Source organism: Drosophila subpulchrella, chromosome X (assembly GCF_014743375.2).
Source record: "Drosophila subpulchrella strain 33 F10 #4 breed RU33 chromosome X, RU_Dsub_v1.1 Primary Assembly, whole genome shotgun sequence".
NCBI classification, from domain to species: Eukaryota; Metazoa; Arthropoda; class Insecta; order Diptera; family Drosophilidae; genus Drosophila; species Drosophila subpulchrella.
Window position 1 is genome coordinate 4,580,003 of NC_050613.1, and position 20,921 is coordinate 4,600,923.

Sequence of the window (20,921 nt, forward strand, 5' to 3'; positions counted from 1 at the left end):
GATGGTTGTTTTTTGGTTCTCCCAGATATTTAAGAAAAATAATTTTTTTTTGCATTGCAAGATATGAATTATTTAAACAGAGAATGAGAGGGGGTTTCGTAAGAAAGAACAACACAGTACTTACGGATAAAGACATTATAACCCAGATAAAAAAGGAGTATGAATTGTTCTGGAACGGTTCGAAACAAATACCATTTTATTTTTTTGCTTATGTGTACATTTTTTTAACCATTCAATTCGCTGACCAGATTTCGCTTGCATTTTAATTATTATTTTCCTGATCGGACATGAGTCCAACCTCTCCTGTTGGTGGTTGCGGATTCTTTCTGGGATTGCTCGGGCTTCTCGTCGAAAATTCCCTCTATTTCTTTGTGATAGGACATTGTTTTCTCGGGATGGCAGATCTGAACAGTGGCGTCGTTCCCTTGAGATGACTCTGGAGCACAATAGTCGATGTCAGAATGGCCTACGTGGAGGGGTCATTCTTAAACTGGATCATCGCAACCCTAATGTTACTTGTCAAAAAACGCAGTGTTCCTTTAAACGTGCTAGTCCTAAGTGCTTGTAGAAATGAGAGCGGTTTTTACGGCGAAGGACATTTGTCCTAGCTTAAAGGAAATGTTTCTGCACACATGCATTCAAAAAGCGGTGAGTTCTTGGATTAAAAGGATTAGTAATTGGAATTACATATATGTAAATACATTCCTGAGCTGCCTTTCATTCTGTTCCTAGCTCATAAAGGCAGGTTATAAGATGTACAACACCCTGCAGCTTCCATAGGACCTCCTGTCGGCCTGTTTTGCCAACATGGCCTACAAAGACTTAAGCAATCTTCGAGGGGCAACGCTTCAAGATGGGTGATCTGAACAGTGCCGCCGTTCCTTTGAGATGGCTCTGGAGCACAGCAGTCGATGTAAGAATGCCCTTACTTGGAAGGGTCATTCTAAAACTTAATCAACGCGACCCACGTCTCTGCAGGGAGGGTGTAAGTCTCCTCAATGCGGTCCATGAACTTGATGAACGCCATTAAGTAGCTTAAGTATTCTTGCGACCTCCTACTATTTCCCTGGAGATCACCAGCTGGTCATCGACATTAAGCAGCTGCAGTTGCTATAAGGTGGCCAGAGTCACCATGCAAGTGGGGAATACAAATTCGCCATGATATACTACCAGGATTCCGTGAGTTTCGCACCTGAAGGCATGTTCTGCCCCAAATGGGACTGGCCCAAATCCACTTCAGGGACGGGGAAATGGATAAGGACATGGTCTCGAAATATGCAGGGACTTCAATTCCCGATGTAGTGGCTCAATAGCCTGGCAGCCAATTTAACGGGCGTCTTAAATGTTTCTGGGACTGCTCTGGAGAATCTAGAAATTTATAATAAAGCTTAAATATAATTAATTATGTAACTACTATACTCAATAAAAATAAATTGTTTGAATTTTCCAAAACGAAAAAAAATGCATACTCCATTTAAAAACGTGAGGAAACACTATAGTCGAGTGTCTTGACTGTCAAATACCAGTGCTTCTGTTTCAAATGTACAAAAAAGCGCAAAATCATAAAAAATATAAGCAAAATGATTTTTGAAAAATTCTTTTTGCAGTTACTATTATTTTTGTTTGAAGAAACTTTTTGCTACAAAAAATTTAAGTTTTCAAGTCGAGGAAAAAAGTTCAAGAAGGACATTTTCACACAAACTCGTCCTTTACAATAAGTACTGCATGGGTTAAGAAATGTATTGTATCATTCAAACGGCATTTAAATTACCTTTCCATTGATGCCAAAGTTAACAAGATGTAAGTTTATATTATGAGTATATTTAACTTTTGTTTTGTGAAAATACTTTTGACCACCCTTGTATATATATTTATGTTGGACTAATCAAATAATAATTGTTTTGCTCATAATTATTTAATTAATAATTTAAGGTACTATTTCTGAACAGTGTTATTAAAAAATTTAACATATTAGGCCATATATGCCTTAAAAATCGGTGTTTTTTAAAATGTTATACGTTTACTCATATTAATTCAATTTATTTATTTTAGAGTTCAATGCCGACAGTCGATACGAACGGTTGTGCTTTTCTTGTGCTCGCTCAAGTAAAAAAACTTCCAGGAACCCGAAGTGAACTAACTCGTGAATCTATTAATAGATCTCTTATCTTATCGAAAGACAATGTGACCCAAGCTCACCGCACAATAGGTGCGGCTTAAATTGCCAAAAACTAAAAAATAGTATAAGATAATATGTCAAAAAACACCGAAGCTATAATTCGTTTCATATTATTTTCCCACCAATTTTCCGATCGTTCCTATGGCAGCTATATGATATAGTCGTCCAATTTTAATAAAATTAAATTCGAAATTCAGAACTAATTAAAAAATGTTATTTCCAAGCGTAGGAGGTTATATGTTAAGGAACACCGAAGCTATAATTTGTTTCATATTATTAACCCACCAATTTTCCGATCGTTCCTATAGCAGCTATATGATATAGTCGTCCAATTTTAATAAAATTAAATTCGAAGTACAGAACTAATTAAAAAATGTTATTTCCAAGCATAGGTGGTTATATGTTAAAAAACACCAAAGATATAATTTCTTAAAATTTTTTTCCTAATATTCCTATGGGAGCTATAAGATATAGTTGTCCGTTCCGGCTGGTTCCGACTTATATACTGCCTGCAATAGAAAGAAGACTTTTGGGAAGGTTTCATCCCAATAGCCTTAAAACTGAGAGACTAGTTTGCGTAGAAACGGACGGACAGACGGACATGGCTAGATCGACTCATCTAGTGATGCTGATCAATATAATATAATATATATACTTTATGGGGTGGGAAACGTCTCCTTTACTGCGTTGAAAACTTCTGATTGAAATCATAATACCCTCTGCAAGGGTATAAAGAGCATGAAAGTAGTTAAATCATGTACACGTAAAAATCAAAAAGTGCTGAACAGTTGTAAAGAATTTAACTTACTTCATGGTTTTTAAATAATAATTGTGTTAATTCTTATCGAAATTTTATTCATCGATACACGCCAGCAGCAGTGTATCATGTATCACGAAAAGGTAGCGTACTATTTGTACGCTCCTTTCTTACTGATCATGATGAAAGAATTATTGCACCGTGAAAATCTGATCTTACCCTTAAGTTCAAGGCATATTCCTGATGTTTTCTGGCTAATGACAAATCCCCTCTCATCGCGCTTTTCGGACTTTTCTTAGATAGAGTCATCAAGGCGTACTGCCCGAGCTACGCAGGATCACATCGAAGATAGAGGACTTTTTGCTAAGCTTCAGCTTTCCGAATAGGTCCTAAAGAATAATGCATTACAAATATATTTTATTCGAAATCTTATTCAATTTAGTATAATTAAGGGCTTACCTGGCTGCAATATTGTTGTTGTCTATGAGCGGGACATTAGGCAGTCATAATAGCTTAGATATTTGGCGATAATGGACTTGTAGGGCACTACAACTTCATAACCGCCGAATTTTCTTCTCTTTGGCCTCGTGGAAGCCTTCTGGTGCTAAACTCTCTGAATTCTGGCAGTATGTCCTGGCGAAGATGTACTCCCCACTTGCATGGTGATTCTGGCCACCTTACAGCAACTGCAGCTGCGCAATGTCGCAGAAGCCAATGGAAATTTGAGCCAAATTTACAGCAGTTGGTGATCTTCAATTAAATAGTTGTAGGTAGCAAGAAACTGAAGACTACTGGATGGCGTTCATCAAGTTCATAGGATGTATTGAGGAGATTTGTACCCTCCCTATGGAGACGTGGGTCGTGTTGATTCAGTTTCAGAATGACCCTTCCAAGTAGGGCATTCTGACATCGGTTGTTGTGCTCCAGAAAAATCTCAAAGGAACCGGCGGTTCTGTTCAGATCTCCCAGCCTGACGCGTTTGAAGCTTGCCCAAGTCTTTGTAGGCTATGTTGGCATAACAGGCCGCCAGCAGGTTCTATCCAAACCCTATTTATAGAAGCTGCAGGGTGTTGTACATTTTATAACCTGCCTTTACGAGCTAGGAACAGAATGAACGACAGCTAAGTAATGTATTTATATACATAATTCCACTTCCGATTTCATTTAACCCAAGAACTCACCGCTTCTTGAATGAAAGTGTGCAGAAAGATTTCCTCCAAGTTGGCACAAATGCCCTTCGTCTTAAAAACCGCTCCCATTTTTACAAGCACCTAGCACTAGCACATTTAAAGGAACACTGCATTTTTTTTTGACAACTAGCATTAGGGTTGATTAGTGCTATGAAAATTCAACTTTTTAAAGGGTTGCTAAGGTATAAAAATATTGTTTCATTTTTAGACTCTTCTAAAAAAAAGTTTTACAATCATGCTGGGTTCAAATGGACAAAGACAGGCCTGCTTTCGTAATTATTTCCGTTACTCGTAGAGTAAAAGGGTATACTTGATTTAGGGAGAAGGAAGCGTTTCCAATCCCATAAAGTATATCAAACAAAAACACCTCTTAGCGGGGTAAAAATCTAGTGACGATTGCACTTCAACAAACAAAAGTTCTGATATTAACTTTTGTGACGAAAATATATTATAAGATCTACCATAATTACACTTTCTAAATTTTTATCATTCGACAAGCTTTAGCAAAATCGTACAGCTAAACACAGGCATATTGTATTTCAGCGTGCAGAATTTAATTCGAAATTCAGAACTAAATAAAAAATGTTATTTCCAAGCGTTAGAGGTTATATGTTGAAAAACACCGAAACTATAATTTTTTTCATATTATTTTTCCACAAATTTTCCGATCGTTCCTATGACAGCTATATGATATAGTCGTCCGATTTCGATAAAATTTAATTCAAAATTCAAAATTATTTAAAAATTGTTATTTCCAAGCTTAGGAGGTTATATGCTAAAAAACACCAAAGATATAATTTTTTTTCATTTATTTGTCCGATTATTCCTATGGGAGCTATAAGTTATAGTTGTCCGATCCGGCTGGTTCCGCCTTATATACTACCTGCAAAAGATATAAGACTTTTGGGAAAGTTTCAGCCCGATAGCTTTAAAACTGAGAGACTAGTTTGCGTAGAAATGGATGGACAGACGGACAGACGGACATGGCTAGATCGACTCGTCTAGTCATGCTGATCAAGAATATATATACTTTATGGGGTCGGAAACGTCTCCTTCACTGCGTTGCAAACTTCTGACTGAAATCAATATACCCTCTGCAAGGGTATAACAAGGGCACGTGGCCTGGACATGTTTGCTGGTTCTCGGCAAACATTTTCTGCGGTACTTTTCCTGACATTTTTTTAAATGATTATTTGAGTACTTATTGAAGTAAAAGGGTATACTAGATTCGTCGGAAAGTATGTAACAGGCAGAAGGAAGCGTTAACGACCCCATAAATAATATATATTTTTGATCAGGATCACAAGCCGAGTCGATCTAGCCATGTGAGTCTGTCCGACTGTCCGTATGAACGCTGAGATCTCGAAAACTATAATAGAGCTGGCAAAACATCGATATTGACCCTATCGATGTTTTCGAGGTTTTGTTCGGAAACCATCGATACTATCGCGATAATAACGAATTAAACAAATTTTGTAATGTATAGGTTTTTCCTTTTAAAAAAAAGCTGAAACAATAAGGGTATTCTTTAAAAATTCGATTAAAATTTTAATAAACTTAGAATTTTAATTTTTTGTGTGCTATTTATTTTTCCATTTAAATCTTCATTTGTCAAACTTAATAATATTAAAAGTAAAGTAAAAATAAAAAGAATATCCAAAACCATAAAACCGTTGCTTTGTTAGTAGCGGTCCAGCCGCTAGACTTGAGATCTTCTTTACAATTACACATTAAATACGGTAATCCACCAATTTTTATTGATAAATAGAAGCTGGTCAACTACGTTTGATTTCGGCCCGCAACAGTAAATATTTATTTACCTACACGTAAATTTTATGTTGTAGCGTGCCGAATACATAAATTTAATATAGTTTATTTATTTTATCGAATGTAATATTATTTTTCGTCACAATTGTTGATATCAGAAATTTTTGTTAAAGGCGCGTTCGCCACTACTTTTTACCTCGCTAAGAGGTGTTTTTGTTTGATATCAGAAGTTTTTTTTTGCACAAGAGTTTAAGTACCCCAATACCATGACTAGGAGTCGTCCCCATGAATATCAAACATTTTAATAACAAGTTTTATCGCTTCAATTACATATTTTAATAGCACAAGTTTGGAATCTCAAGGGCTGTATAGTTTCAGATTCCAAGAGAAAGCTGTCGTTTCTTATATTTCTCGCCGAACTAGCGGGTTTTTCCAAAGTGGTAAAACAAATAGATCAAGTTTCCTATTTCAATTAGCTTAATGCAAGTAAAGGACCCTAAAACCATAACAGATTTTCCGTTTGAAAAAATCTAATAAGAACATTTTTAATCAAATTGGTTTTTTTCTTGTTTATTCCAATAAGTATGAAATATTTCGTATACGGTAGTTTTTAGGGCAAAAAATTTTACAGATCAAAAGTTGAGGAATCTCAAGGGCTATATGATTTAAAATTTAAAAAGAAATCGTTCGACTCAATTTTTAGAAAATAGTCAAAAAGTGGTTTAAAAAAATAAATTTTTGTCATAACTCTAAATCTATTATATTCAGACAATTTTACTGTATGAAAAGTATTTAGCAAATTAAATTATCTTTTCAGAGATATATATATAGCACGTTTCTGTAGCATCAGTTGTTTAGATACTATAAGCATTTTAAATCTGGCTTTTTTTATTTCCCGCTACACTAGCGGGTTTTTCCAAAAGTCGTAGAACAAACGTTTTCTATTTCAAGCTGCTTTATACACCCATAGGGTTTCTAAAACTAACTTCTAACTAAGATGGGATGCATATAAACCCACAAACAAAGGGACAAACATTTTCATTTTGGGAAGAAGAAGAAAATCTGGATTTTTTAATTACTTTTGAACGGAACATCGGATTTCAACAAATGAGATGTCATTCGACGCGTACTCTCAGTAAGAATAAAACAAGCTAAACAGCCGGGGGCTTTTATCCCCACCGTATCCAGCAGCTCCAATTTTCTACATTTTTACTTTTACACTTTCACCTCTGTTTCTCCCAAACAAATCTATATTTTGAAAGTCTTGGTATGCAATCTTCTTCTTTTGCAATACCTTTCGATTGGTGTATCACTCGTTGCGATCGGACCATAATTGCAGATTTTCAATTCTGCAGCTATATATAGTAGTTGTCTTCGCATGCTCTTTTGCGCGCTTCGCAACTACATGTACTGCCGTCCACAGTGATAAGAGCTAGAGTGTTGGGACTTGGTATGTAGATTCTTGGGCTTCCTGCGCAAGTTTGTGCAAGCAGGGTGCCACGCCCACTCTGACGCCCATAAACGACTATAACACTAAAACCCGTCTAGCGCCCACATTTTGTAACATTTTCTTTTAATGAGCGTTTGTTATACCCGTTACTGGTAGAGTAAAAGGGTATACCAGATTCGTCGGAAAGTATGTAACAGGCAGAAAGAAGCGTTTCCGACCCCATAAAGTATACATATTCTTGATCAGCATCACTAGCCGAGTCGATCTAGCCATGTCCGTCTGTCCGTCTGTCCGGATGAACGCTGAGATCTCGGAAACTATAAGATCTACAATGCTGGAATTAGGCATGCAGATTTCTGAGATTCCTGCGCAGCGCAAGTTTGATTCAGCAGAGTGCCACGCCTACTCTAACGCCCACAAGCCGCCCAAAACTGTGGCTCCTACAGTTTTGATGCTAGAATACACATTTTAACTGAAATGAATTTTTCTCATCAATTTCTATCGATTGACCAAAAAAAAAAGTTTGCCACGCCCATTTTATAGCCCACAAACCGCCCAAAAACTTCAAAAAATCGTAAATATGAACGCGGATACCGCGGAAACTATCAAAGATAGAAAATTGAGATTTCAGATTTACATTCCGTTGCCTTGAGCGCAGCGCAAGTTTGTTACGCGAGGCCTGTGGCGCACACAATTTTTATGCTAGATAAAAATTTTAACTGAAATGCATTGGCCTCGTCAATACCTATCGATTGATCCAAAAAAAATTTGCCACGCCCACTCTAATGCCCATAACGCTTGAATCTGTCTGGCCGGTAGGTGGCGCATTTCAATCTTGCTTTGCTGCTTGCATATCTCCATTTCCCTTTTGTCCCTTTAGCTGAGTAACGGGTATCTGATAGTCGAGGTACTCGACTATAGCGTTCTTCCTTGTTTTTATTATAAATACATATCTACGGACCATTCATTAAAAAGCTATAACCAAATAATAATCAATATCTTGCAATTTAATCGAGATTGCACACCACATGCAGCAAATAAGCTGTTTTTACTAATACGCCACCAAGCCGCTAGGGGCGCTGTAGGCTATTTGGAGCTGTAGCCCAAGTGGCGCTATAGAAGAAGAAGATAGGTGGCGCTATTAACTAGGTATGTTAGTGTTAACCAGGTTCTTTAAGTATATCTCCATCCCTCTTGCAATTCTAGTATTCTAGTCTACAAATTTAAATAAATCGAAAAATTTTTTTTTTCATAATTCGATAGTTTAGATATTCAAAAATATCTCCCTAAACGGATTTTTCAAAATTCAAATTATCTTTAAAATTATGGCTGATTAAGAGAATTTAAGTTATACGTGCTATTTTATCAGTTACACTGCCTAAAATTTAACGTAAAACTTTAAACGCGTTTTTCTCCAAACTACTTTTTCTGATACGGTAGCCATAATATTTCAAGTTCTAAGCAGCCGATTTACTTAAAATTTGGCATGAATATTCTTTCAATATCTCTCTATCGCATGAACCAACAAAAATTAAGAATTTAAAATTTGTAATATTTTTAAAAAAATCGATAAAATTAAAAAATTAGTAAAAAAATCGACCTTTTTTTTGCGTGGCCGCCATTTTATGAAAAAAAATTTTTTTTTAGTTTTGCTGGTTCATGACATAGCGACATTCGTACTGATTAAGAATCTTTTTTTTTTTTTTTTAAGATGACCACAAGGGTAGAAATCATGGCGACGAGGACACGGCCTTTTTTTTCCCCCTCTACTTCAAGGACGCATAACTCGATGAAAAAAAAATTTTTTTTTTTAATTTTATTTTATGTACTCTTCTAAGTTAAATAAACAAATGATAAAAAACCCGACACCAAAAATATCAATTGTTTAGTTTTAATTAATTGTTAAAAAAGGCTCGAAACTAGAGCCTCTAGACTAGAATACCCCCTTAAGCTGAGCAACGGGTATCTAATAATACTATCTATCTACTATCTAATACGCAGTGCAAGTTTGTTACGCGAATATGCCACGCCCACTCTAACGGCCACAAGCCTGTGGCGCCAACAATTTTCATGCTAGAAAAAAAATTGTAACTGTAATATCTTAGTCTCGTCAATACCAATCGATTAACCCAAAAAAAGTTTGCCACGGCCACTCTAGCGCCCATAACTCTTAAATCTGCCTGCCGCCCACATAACCATATACTGAGATCGCGGGTAGGTGGCGCTTTACAATCTCGCTTTGCTGCTTGCATATCTCCATCTCCCTTTGGTCCCTTTAGCACACACTAATTCTGTCAACCACACCCCAGGCATGGAATACTTTTGGGCTCCGGAAAAAGTGATCGTAAGCACGCCGCCGGGAAATGGGGGTTCGGATTCCGATTCGGATTCTCGGGAGAGCCGCTCCGAACTGGCGGCCTATAGAGGCACAGCCATCGCGGGCCGTCTTCAGTCTCTCACAGCCAGCGAATAGCTGCGCATCGGTGCGATCGATCGTTAGAACACTGAGCCGAGGAAAGCGTATTTCCACTTGCCCGACCAAATTTTCCTCGCACTCGCGACGGCCAATGAAAAGTGCAGTGAATCCCCCTTCGATTCCGAAATACTGATTTCCCATTTTTTTTTTCTGTTGCACGGTGCGCCAGTGCGAAAAGAAAAGTGCTAATTGTGCAATTGATTGACACGATCGATCTATTTTATCGGTGGCAGTGCGAGGATCGGATCAATAGATCACTGGAGTGCTCGCGAAACATGAAGTCTGCCGTCGCGAATTGAAAGGCATAAATAAGAGGCAGCAAAAGGCAGAGCAGCAGACGCAGTTCGCAGATCGCAGATCGCAAACAACAAACGAGTGAAGAAGCGAAAAAGTGAGTGATTTATTTATTGCACAGTCACAGTCACAGTCGGAAAAACAGAGCCACAAACAGAGGCTCAGGTTATACTATTTGTGCCCGTTCGCCGGCAGATCGCAGCGAAAGTGAAGCCCACTTGCATCTCTCATCTCCGATCTCCGATCTCCATTCACTCACGGCTGGTTATGCTATAGATGCGTATGCTATATGCTACATGCTATATGCTATATGCTATGTGCTATATGCTATATGCTATATGCTATATTCTATATGCTGTATGCTGTATGCTATATATGTTGTGTTATGGTTTATGGCTTATGGTTATGCCCGTCGGCTCGTCTCCGCTCTGTTCTGCTTCAGTTTCTGTTTCTGATTCTGATTCTGTTTCGGAAGCGGCGGCGATGATCTCTGGATTCGTGGTTCTGGGGAGGGGCGCGATGGGGGATGGGGATGCGGACGCGGACGCAGACACACCGAAATGGAATGGAATTGAATTAAATCAAATGATAAAAAATATAAATCGTGTGTAGAAACAGAGGCAGCCCTCTGTGCGGTGGCAGAAACAAAAAGACACGGAAAAAAGAAGCGAAAATCGGAATCGGATCCGCGCGAAAAGGCTGAGGCAGAACAGAAGCAGTAAAACATAATCCGAATCTGAACCTGAATACGAATACGAATCCGAATCAGATTCTGAGGCACAATCATAATCACAGAACCCCATACAGGGCGGACAACTGACGAGATGGATGGACAGATTGGCTGTGCCATTGGGGGGCTACTACTCCGACATGTATTCAGTTGTTCAGTTGCAGATACAGATACAGAAACGGTATGAGATACAGATGCAGAGACAGAAACCGAAACCGAAACAGAAACAGAAACAGATTCAGATAGAAATAAAGAAACAGGAAGGCGACGGTGCAGATGGAGATGCAAAGGGTAAACCGGAGACGGCATCCGCACTTGTTGGTCGCTCCTCGTGCTCAGGCTAGCCCCTGCCCCGTGTATAAATAATAATAAATAGGAAATACATTGAACTCGCCGGCTAATGCTGCTTACATAACGCCAGCGGCGGAGGGATATGGCCTGCTCCATTTGCTTCCCCGCGGAATGTCAAAATTCCGAAATGCCTGTGTCGGCCGCCAATGTAAAAATAAGTTATGTTTGCATTGTGCCGATACAGATGCAGATAGCTGGGCTACAGATGTACTGTACTCTGTGCTCTGGAGAGGTGGTCAATATTGATTGTTCCTAAAACTCACACTCGCACTCTCCCTCTAGAATGCGGCTGAACAAACTTTGGAATGGTGACTTGCACTTTAGTGGGGGCATCTTGCCAGATGTCATGTACTTGTTGTTCCAGTTGCCATTGTTCTGGCCGGGAACAACATTTCCCCAGGCCAGGCAGGCACACTTGAGTAAACAGCGAGTGATTCACTGGCCATTTCGCAAGATCTTCGCCAGCACCTGGCGGAGGCAATCCCAATTCCAATTACAAATTCACTAAATTGCTGCTCAAATGCCGCCTGATCGGGTTGCGTTTGCAGCTAACCGCTGTTGTTCCTCTTCATCAGCGTTGTTGTTTCATTAAGTCCCCTGCTCGTTGCCCCATGAAAAGTGCTTAATGGTTTTGTCGCGTTTTGGAATTTACACAACACAACCAACACAGCGAACGAGAGACAACAAAAAAGAGAGAAAAGCTGAAAAAGTTCAGCCGCAGATTCAGAATCATAAAATTCGTGAGCGTTCAGCTGACAGTTTAATAAATGCCACTGCCTCTCGCTCTGGCGCATTCATCAGCTTCCATTTGCTGGGTTTGTGGAGGCTGCAAGTGGGCGGGAGCGGCTCCCCTTGTCAAGACCCGAACGAGAAGAATCCGCCGCTGGAATTCTTCGCAAAATTTGAGAGTCCCTCGCATGACAATCGTTTAACCGGCGTTCTGCGTCTCTTTGGAGATTCTAATAAACTAGGTATAGTGCATTCCCCCATTCTAAACAACACTTTCTGTTATAACAGAGATCCCAAAGCTAACAATTTTAATATGATAGCTAAAAATACATTTTATCGTATTGATTAGGTATTTTTAACAGAGACTTCAGAGGCTTAATTTCAGCGAAATCGTTGTTTCCTTTTTCTTATTGGGGAAAAGTCTTTCAAACTGGTATTAGTTTCGCGAGAGAGCTTACGTAAATATATCTGATTCCCGGTTAATGGAACCCTTTTTCCCTGTATCTGAGAACGCATTCGGGAGCAACCCAAAGGGGACTTCAAAGTCATAGCCCTCTCCTTCTTGGCAAGTGTCCCTCTGGCAGCGCCAAGATCATGACTTCACTTACTGCTGCCACATCTTTGCAATCTGCAGTTGATTCCGTTTGATGTGCATTTTATTTTAGGTCGCGAGTTATAAATACGCCAATCTCTCTGCTGGTGCTTTATTTTCTTTGGCAGCGACAACCGCCAGCTGCCTTTGGTGGAAGGGAAAGGGAAGGAGCTACGAAGGGATACGGATACCTCCCTTTCGGCTAGCCCATTTCGGTGGGTAATTGCATAGGGAGTGCCCCACATCTTGCTCCACCTTTCTTGGTCTTTGGAGCCCAGCAACGGTCGGCTGACCCATTTAGAGGGGCACCTCCTGCTCCTCCTTCTCCGCCTCCTGGGCAGTCGCCTCAGCCTCAATTAGTGCAGCTTGAGAGGCAGAAAACGCAACATGATTTAAATTGCTGTCACTGTCAGTTGTCTGACAACGGTGACAACAGCAGCACGAGCTACAAAAACAACAGACAGCACACAGCAGACGGCAGGCAGAAGCGATCGCAAAATGTATCTTATAGATACACGGCCGCTGACATAATAATCTCCTCGCCCAGTCCATGTGGCCACCCCTTTCCCGCCTCCAGTTTTGGCCAGAAGTCAGCCACATGGGCTAAAAATGGGCTGCTCTGGGATCCACCATCCACCATCAGCCAGCCGCCATTCCGCTGTCACTCAAGCTGTCCGAGGACTGGCTGCCCGTCTTTAGCTCGCAGAGATCAGTGATCGCTTTGGGTGCCGCAGCCATGATCCACATTCGGTTGAGCAATGCGAGATATATGTACTCCTTGTGAATTCGCACAGAGAAACTATTCCACTATTCCATACGGTTAACCATTCGGAGCACGATTTCGCCACTATTTATGGGTGGATGGGATGAATTGGAATAGATTGAATGGAAGGGGATGGCTCTTAGAATCACGATCACGATCACGATCAGTGGGTTGTGGAGAAAGCATATCACCGGTTGACTCGCAACCGGAACCATTATGTGTTTGGGCAGGTTTCATGTCGATGAAATCGCAGGTAAATAAAATCTAATCAGCATAAACAAACGAGCTTTTAATGAGCGGAGGCGGGGGCGAAGGCGACGGAGGAGGAAGTGCCAGTGCCTTCTACGGAGTTTCCGATACGAAATTCAGTTGAAGTAAACACAGAAATCGCTTGGATCACTTGTCGCTCATGCTAATGAGCTCGCCCCGCCTCATGTTCAATTGTCAATTGATCGCCAATTCCAATTTCACCCGATCGATTCGTCTTCTGGCAACTCAATCTATCCGCTCGAACCCGACTCGAAACCGAATCTGAACTCGAACCCGTACCCGCACCCAGTAGAAGCCTCCTCCCCCACAATCCCACAATCCCTAACCCCACCCGCTGTTATGGTGACGGTGGCCATAATGGTTGATTTTAATTAAATATTTCTTCTTCCTGTTGTTGTTTCCCTCGTTCGCATTTGGGTTCGCTCTATGGCATGGCCATGGCGGAGGCCCCTATCCCTGCCCCTATCCAATACCCCACCATCCGCTTCCCGCTTCCCAGGGCATGACAAGTGCACGACCCCACCCCATCCATACCATCCTATACCCTCCCATACCATCCCAAACCATCCAATCCAGAGTTGGTGAATGGGTTGTGATTGTGGCAGAGTGGCGGAGGCAGATTTTCCAGGGAAAAACCCCGAAGCGGCTTCTAGTTTTTCGGGATCGGTTAGGGACACTAATTCTTCGGGGTCGGGGATGGGGACTCTTTCCCTTCAGTGGAACGGAAGTGGCCAGTGGGCCTTTCGTTCCCTTTCGCCTTGCTCCCTGGCTTTCTTGTTTTCCACTTGGCTTGGCCGTCGCGTTCGCCGCATAAATAATAATAGCTGTCTATAATAGTTTGTCGTTAATGCGCCAAAGGAATCGAATCGAATCCGGGGAGGAGCTCAACGACAACATAAACAAACAGAGGGGCAAGATGATGGGGATGGATGAGCATTGAACCCAAGCCGCCGCCGTTGATAGTTGCAAGTCGGGAACCGGGAATTGGGCGTCGGGAGTCGGGAGTCGGTGGTCCCTAGTCGGGAGTAGGAGCACCCAGCACCCGCCATCATTAAAGTTGATTGCAAACTGTACGCATTTATGATCATCACCACACCACATCGCATCACATCAACATCAAAATCAACATCAACATCAGCCCGATGATCGTGATGATGATGATGACGCGATGATGAGGGAGATGGCGTCGCATTATCAGGGACAGTATTAGCATGCCTATGGCCGTTGGCCGTTTATTAGTTTGCCGTTGCGCGAATTATTTTTATAGAAGATGGCTTTGGTCTCCAGCTGGCTCCTAAGTGCCTTCCATATCAATAAGCATATATTTGGTTCCCAGCGGAGTTTTTCCCATGGGAAAGCTGTGCAGCCGGTCGTCAAACTCGCCCATAAAAGTAACCTTCCTCCTTCTTCCCTTCGCTTGCAGATGATGCCGCCAAGCCTGCCAGGCAGCCAGGGAGCAGCCACGACCAGGAGCAGGAGCAGCAACAGGAGCAGCAGTGGCCACCACTTAACGCACACGGCGGCAAGCACAACGTTTCACAAGCGTCGGCGGAGGCGACAGCAGCACCACATCAGTGGCAGCCACATCGGCCTCAGTCCCGGCAGCTACCTGGCCCTGCTCTTGCTCTCCACCACCTGCACCCTGGTGGCCACCAGCTCATCCAGCTCCTCCTCCGCCTCCGCTGCAGACACAGGCCTCGCGCCACCGGATCCTCCTCCGGCCAGTCAGGTGTCCATCTCCTCCAGCTCGCCCTGCGCCCCCCAGCACTGGTGGGACTCGCAGCGGGATCGATGCACCCCGTGCACCCGCTGCCAGGGCGAGATGATACCACTGCGGCCCTGCCAGCTGCACACGGACACCATCTGCGGCTCCATATACGACCTCAAGATCGACTGGGTGGTCCTGGCCAAGACCGAGCCCAACTGGAAGGAGGTAAGTGTACCCCTTTCTGCTCCTATATGACCAGTGATTAACCTGCTTCAACTCCTGCCCCTGCCAGCGCCGAAAGTCGCCAGAGTACGAGCACTTCGAGCACAATGCCCCACTGCAGCACCTGACCCACGAGCAACTGCAGCAGCTGCACGAGGAGGCGGCCGCCGCCTGGGTCCTCGACTGGCAGACCGGCGTCCTCTACGTGGCCGTGCTCACCTGCCTGGTCTTCTTCTCGGTGGCCGCCTGCATCCTCATCCACCACATGCGCCAGTGGCGGCGCATGGAGCGTCGCCTGGATCAGGGTGAGTACTGGTAGCAGATCTTCCCCAGCCCAAGCCCAAGCCCAAGCCCAAGCCCTAGTTGCCCAGTTCGCCAAGTGCTTCTCTGAGTTTCACACGCTCCCGAGCGCATTTCACATTTCACCTGCCTTCAAACCAACCACTGCTGATTGTAAATTCAGAGCGCGTCGCTTGGCCAAGGGCCCGAATCCCAGCCAGAAAACCCTGCCTGCTTGGCATGCCCAATGGCCCGAACTAGCGCTTTGATGCCCGTTGTGGAGGGGAGGGGAGCCCACATACATATTTATAAGACGACGGGCCCAGAACACGACACTTTGATGTATGGAGGCCCGCCAATCCGACGGCCGGTCGAATCTCTCGGCGGCATCGCCAGTGCAGAGATTTCCAGCGAATAGCTGCACGATCAGCCGGCCCCGAGGCATATTAACGAGCCCAGGAGCCAAAGGAGTTGGACGTGGTCGCGGTCGTGGACTTCGCCTGCGCCAAATTGGAACGATATGTCCAAATATTTTTCGGCGCATGCGAGTCGCGATTTGCATGCCAAGTGGCGAGCACAATTAGCAGGCACTGTGGCCATGTAGAACTTGGCCGAAACATGGGCATTCAGTGGTACAGTTGCCCTTGGCAGCAGGAAGACCTGCGATCAAATGGAGCGTTCAGGGAGTGGAGCACTGTCCGCTGGGGAGTTGGCTTCGTGCCGCACAGACGTGGGCCACATGTTGCGGGGCAGCCATCAACCCATCACCCATCCTCCACCAAAGCCAGAGATTTATGCAGTGTTTGGATAGCGCTTCTTGTTGATCTCGCCCGAGATGATGTTGTTCTCCGTGTAATCATAATTCAGGGCGTGTCGACACGCCGCGTCCCACGCTGCGTGTCCAGCGTGGAAAATTTATGGATCTGCCGCTGAAGAGGCGGGGAAAATGGGCGCTGAGTTCGCCCCTCAGCTCAACTCAACTCGACTCGACCCGCGGCACTTGCAGCCGGAAACGAATCTGCGCACAGGGCAGGTAAGAATCTCAGGTCCCCCCTCCGCTCAAGGACAAGCGGATGTTTGTCGAAACATTTCCGCGGGCATGTGGAGAAATTCCGAAATCATGTCACACAAGAGACGAGCCGGGAAAACATGTTTTCCACAGCAGGCAGGAAGCGAAACGAACCAACAGAAAAGAAAGGCAAATGCTCATGCATATGGGTGCGAGTTCCCTGTGGAACAGAATTCGGTGATCATCGACAGATTTAAAATAGTGTGACAAGCGGCGGTAAAGGGGCGGGGGGCAGGGGCGGGGATAGGGTGCACTTGAGGCGGAGTTTCCCCGCTAATGGAGCTGCTGCCCCCCACCCCAGACGCTTCCGCCTCGCGGAGGGATCTAAAAATACATGGGAGCGCCCTGTTCCCGTTCCAGGGCCAAATGATTGAACGGCGACCAGCTGCTGTTGCCAGAGGTGCAACTGCAACTGCAACAGCAACACTTTCCGTTCAAGCGCATCATTGACAATTGGGCACCCTCATCCGCACCCTCATCCGCAGCCCCACCCCATCCGCAACCGCATCCGCATCCGCATCCTCCTTTCCCTGGAGAGGAACTCCACTGGCACGCGCTTTTGGGCCGCCACTTCAACTTCAACTGAGGAGGAATCCGCGGCCCGCAGGCCAAGGCGATAAATTTTCGCGCGAGGCAACTGCCACCGATATGTGGAGAAAATGTGCTGCTTCTGGTGGATGCTGCACCATTTCCTTCTGCGTGTTTTTCGCGCTACGCAGCCCATTTCCATAAATAGATCGAACGGCCCTGTGGCTCCAGAAAGGGACTCACTCCGCCATTCATCGATTTTGTCCCACTTTGCGAGTCCGAGAACGGCAATTCATAAAAACTTTCGCCTAATGTTTGTTATGGCTCTCTGGTCGAGTTCTCCAATTTGCTTCCTGGACTTTGATTTTCCCAGCTGCCCCGTTTATGTTCACTAATCTTTTCCGTGGAAAACCAGCTCCAAACAATCTTAGAAAACGCAACGCACACACCTCATTTGGGAGTCTCACATGTGTGGCCGCTATAGAATGAAAAAAACATAAAAAAATGGGAAATTGAAAATGGAAATGGGAAGGGGAAGCGAAAGGGGAAGGGGAAGGTGGAAAAATTCGATTCCAATTGAACTGCGCAAATTTGAAAATTGTTTTGGCCTCGCTTCGCTTTTCCCGGCGTTGTTTTCTTTTCTATTTCCAAGAGATTTTATTGTTCGCGCTGCCGCTGGCCGATTGTTTATAATAAAAGCCGTTGAACGATGGACCAAAGGAAAGAAGACGCACATCATCCACGGGCGGCGGATCTTGGATCTTGGGCAATGGAACTTAATTTTCTCGCCCGCCCCCTTCCTGCCGCCCGCGAGGGCAGTTTATAAATAAATGATAAATTATCTGCCGCTGGCCTCGTTCGCCGCCCACTGGCCACTGGATGGAGGGGCGCCTCTTGTTTACAATTCGCAACTTGGCACTGGGCATCGGGCATTGGGTATTGGGAATTGGGGTTTCCTGTGTGCCACCTAATAAACATTAAGCATCGATCGAAGGCCCCCTTTGTCCGGGACAAAGAAGGGAACTCTCCACCCACCACACACGGCTAACCCCTCCGTTGTCTTTGCAGATGTGGAGGAGCTGTCGACCAAGCTGATGGCCAAGCTGGCGGAGGTGCAGAGCCTGGACGGAGGCACCTTCTTCATCGGCAACGCGGACGCCTTGCGAGGACTGCCCGCCTCCGCAGCGGCGTCGCATGCAGCAGCGGCACAGTCGGGAATCTTCCAGCCGCAACACGTGCTGCTGCCTGGTAAGTGTCCCCGATCGAAGATCCCGAATACCAGGTCCCGGGTCCCGGGTCCCCGACCGAGGTCAGCCACTTGAAGGCCTCGCAGGAGGCGGGCCGGGCCAAGAACTCCCAGCGGGACACCTCGGGGAGAGGTTCCTCAGAGGAACATCGTTTTCGGGGCATTTGCATGGTTCTCTTAGCAGTGTTTTTCAGCACTTTTACCCATTTATAATGTATAAATGTTTCAGAAATATTTTCCATTTAATGTGGGTGTCGCAGAAACCGTATGCCCCTGTTGTTTAAAATCACCCATAGTCAGAGCGATCTTACTCCAAAATAGTCTGAGATTTCTTTTGTACCCCATATTATGATGATATATTGGTATAAAATAATGTACAAAACCATCGAAAAGCTTTCTGTTCAATAAGTAAATGAAATGGCAGATAATTATACTTAACGATCTGATTTGGGAAAGTTATATAAATATTCCTTGAGCTAGAGTTTGGTGACCTTAAGCCATTATTATTCAGATTTGCAGAAAGCTGACCCAGACCTTAACTCCTTCTGCTACCCAATTGAAGGGGGTTCGGAGAAACCGAAATTTCGAAATGCAAATGAAAACGATATCAGAGACGCGGGTGGAATTTAAATGAAGGCTCTGACAGCCACGCCTGTGGCCCGCTCAACTCATCCCAACTCGTGTTCTTCGTTCTTCTTGCAGAGAAACGCGGCAAGCACCAGGAGCGACGGATCCTGAAGACCCTCCAGCCCGGCAATGTCTACATCGAGGAGAGCAACGCGGGACTGGGCGGCATGGGCGTGGGCCTGGGCATGCGGGGGGGTGCCGGCCCCAAGGGCTGAGCCAGGGGGGCATACTTAAGGAGTGGCGACGGAGGAGCAAGGATGAAGCATAAACGTAACAGGAACCGAGACCGAAACCGAAACCGAAACCGGAACCGGATGGAGAAGAACTTTGTACAAACAGCCGCTTAAAGGAGGGACGGAAGGGAACCGAAACTATTATTATTTTTTATATTATTAATCTTATTCTAATTATTACGATTTTTTTTGTCCTAATATTTAATTGAATCGTTATGTTGACTTGTTTGTAATGCGCGGACAGATGAGGACGCGGGTTTCCCGTTGTGGGGGAATCCCGGGCGATGCGGCGGAATGTTCTGTACATAGAGATGAGGCATGTGGCACCCACCCACGTATATGATTAAAACGATTATGATTAACAAATTTCTACTTAATGTAAATATTAAGGCGATCGACACGCGAACCCAACGTAACGAGAACGGAGCGGAATGGGACGGAACGAAACCAAGCAATATCGGCAACATATCAGCTACTATATAGACCGCATATAGACGCGCGTATTGTTAACATCACCTATCCCATATCCCATCATCACACACCATACACGTAACCAAGTTAAAATATCAAACGAGAGCATTTTCCGGCTAGCTGCTACCGAGCTTAATCGAATTAACTGTAACAGTAATGGTAAAGATACAGATATAACTACTTATAATAATGATAATTAACGGATAACTATATCGATAGGGAGAAATGTCTATGTCCTAAGTGCTATCAGTGTGCAACAGCAATAAAAAGTTTTATGATTATACGAGAACTGGGTCATCTTCTTTTTTGGGGACCAGAACCTTTGAAGGGTATATCAAACTTATCCCACCAATCTGTGGGATTTTAGCCAGTGTTGTCGGATACAACATCTATATATTTTGTTGGGGCTGGGCCAACTTATGCTGCCTAATAGGTGAAAACCTGTTTATAAAGTAAGATTTTGAGGAAAACCCGAGTTGTTGATTTATTTGCGTTACAGAACTAGAAATAAAAGCATTGGCCAAATAGGAGCAAAACTTAGTAAGCTAAAGTAATCCATTAGAGAGGACTAGTTTTGTGATCTATTTTCAAGATTTCGGACTTGTCTATTTCTGTGTGGGCCCGGGGACTCTTTCGAACCACCCAGTGCTTTCGAGGCCCCAGAGTGTCTACAATCTCGACATCGGCATAATGGAACTGTCGCCTTGGAGCCATCTCCATACACAATGTTCATCGGAGCACATGTAGGTGCATGCATAATTGCGCGTCCATGGATGCCAGAGATCTTTTCGAGGAGGGAGGAGTGGCACTGGGATGAGGACTGGCAATGGGAATGGGAACGCCAAACGCCGAACGCCGAACGCGGGCCAGGAAACGTCTTTCAGTGGAAATGAAAATGAAAATGGAAATAGGCATCTGCCTCCCCCTTGTTCGCCCCCAGCTTTGGGTGCATTTTGCATTTGGCATTTGCATTTTTACAGAATTGTCTTC

At 44.0% G+C, this 20,921-nt stretch overlaps 1 protein-coding gene and 1 long non-coding RNA gene across 4 annotated transcripts; one reads left to right on the forward strand and one right to left on the reverse strand.

Moving 5' to 3' along the window:
• Positions 1-164: 164 nt before the first annotated feature.
• Positions 165-4,236, reverse strand: LOC119556775. 3 transcript variants are annotated; one of them, XR_005220000.1, is made up of 5 exons: positions 4,118-4,236; positions 3,396-4,035; positions 3,156-3,325; positions 1,171-1,368; positions 165-1,110 (listed from the first exon to the last, which is right to left on the reverse strand). It is a non-coding gene; the product is annotated as an uncharacterized LOC119556775 (long non-coding RNA). The 3 variants fall into 3 exon arrangements; XR_005219998.1 differs by having other exon boundaries at positions 165-1,368; XR_005219999.1 differs by having other exon boundaries at positions 165-1,368; positions 3,396-4,057; positions 4,118-4,222.
• Positions 4,237-9,806: 5,570 nt separating this feature from the next.
• LOC119557493 (tumor necrosis factor receptor superfamily member wengen) lies at positions 9,807-20,220 on the forward strand. The gene is made up of 5 exons (XM_037870264.1): positions 9,807-10,210; positions 14,972-15,481; positions 15,549-15,783; positions 18,423-18,602; positions 19,303-20,220. The coding sequence occupies exons 2-5, from the start codon at positions 14,972-14,974 to the stop codon at positions 19,440-19,442; spliced, it is 1,065 nt and encodes a 354-aa protein (XP_037726192.1). The 5' UTR covers positions 9,807-10,210; the 3' UTR covers positions 19,443-20,220.
• Positions 20,221-20,921: the final 701 nt, after the last annotated feature.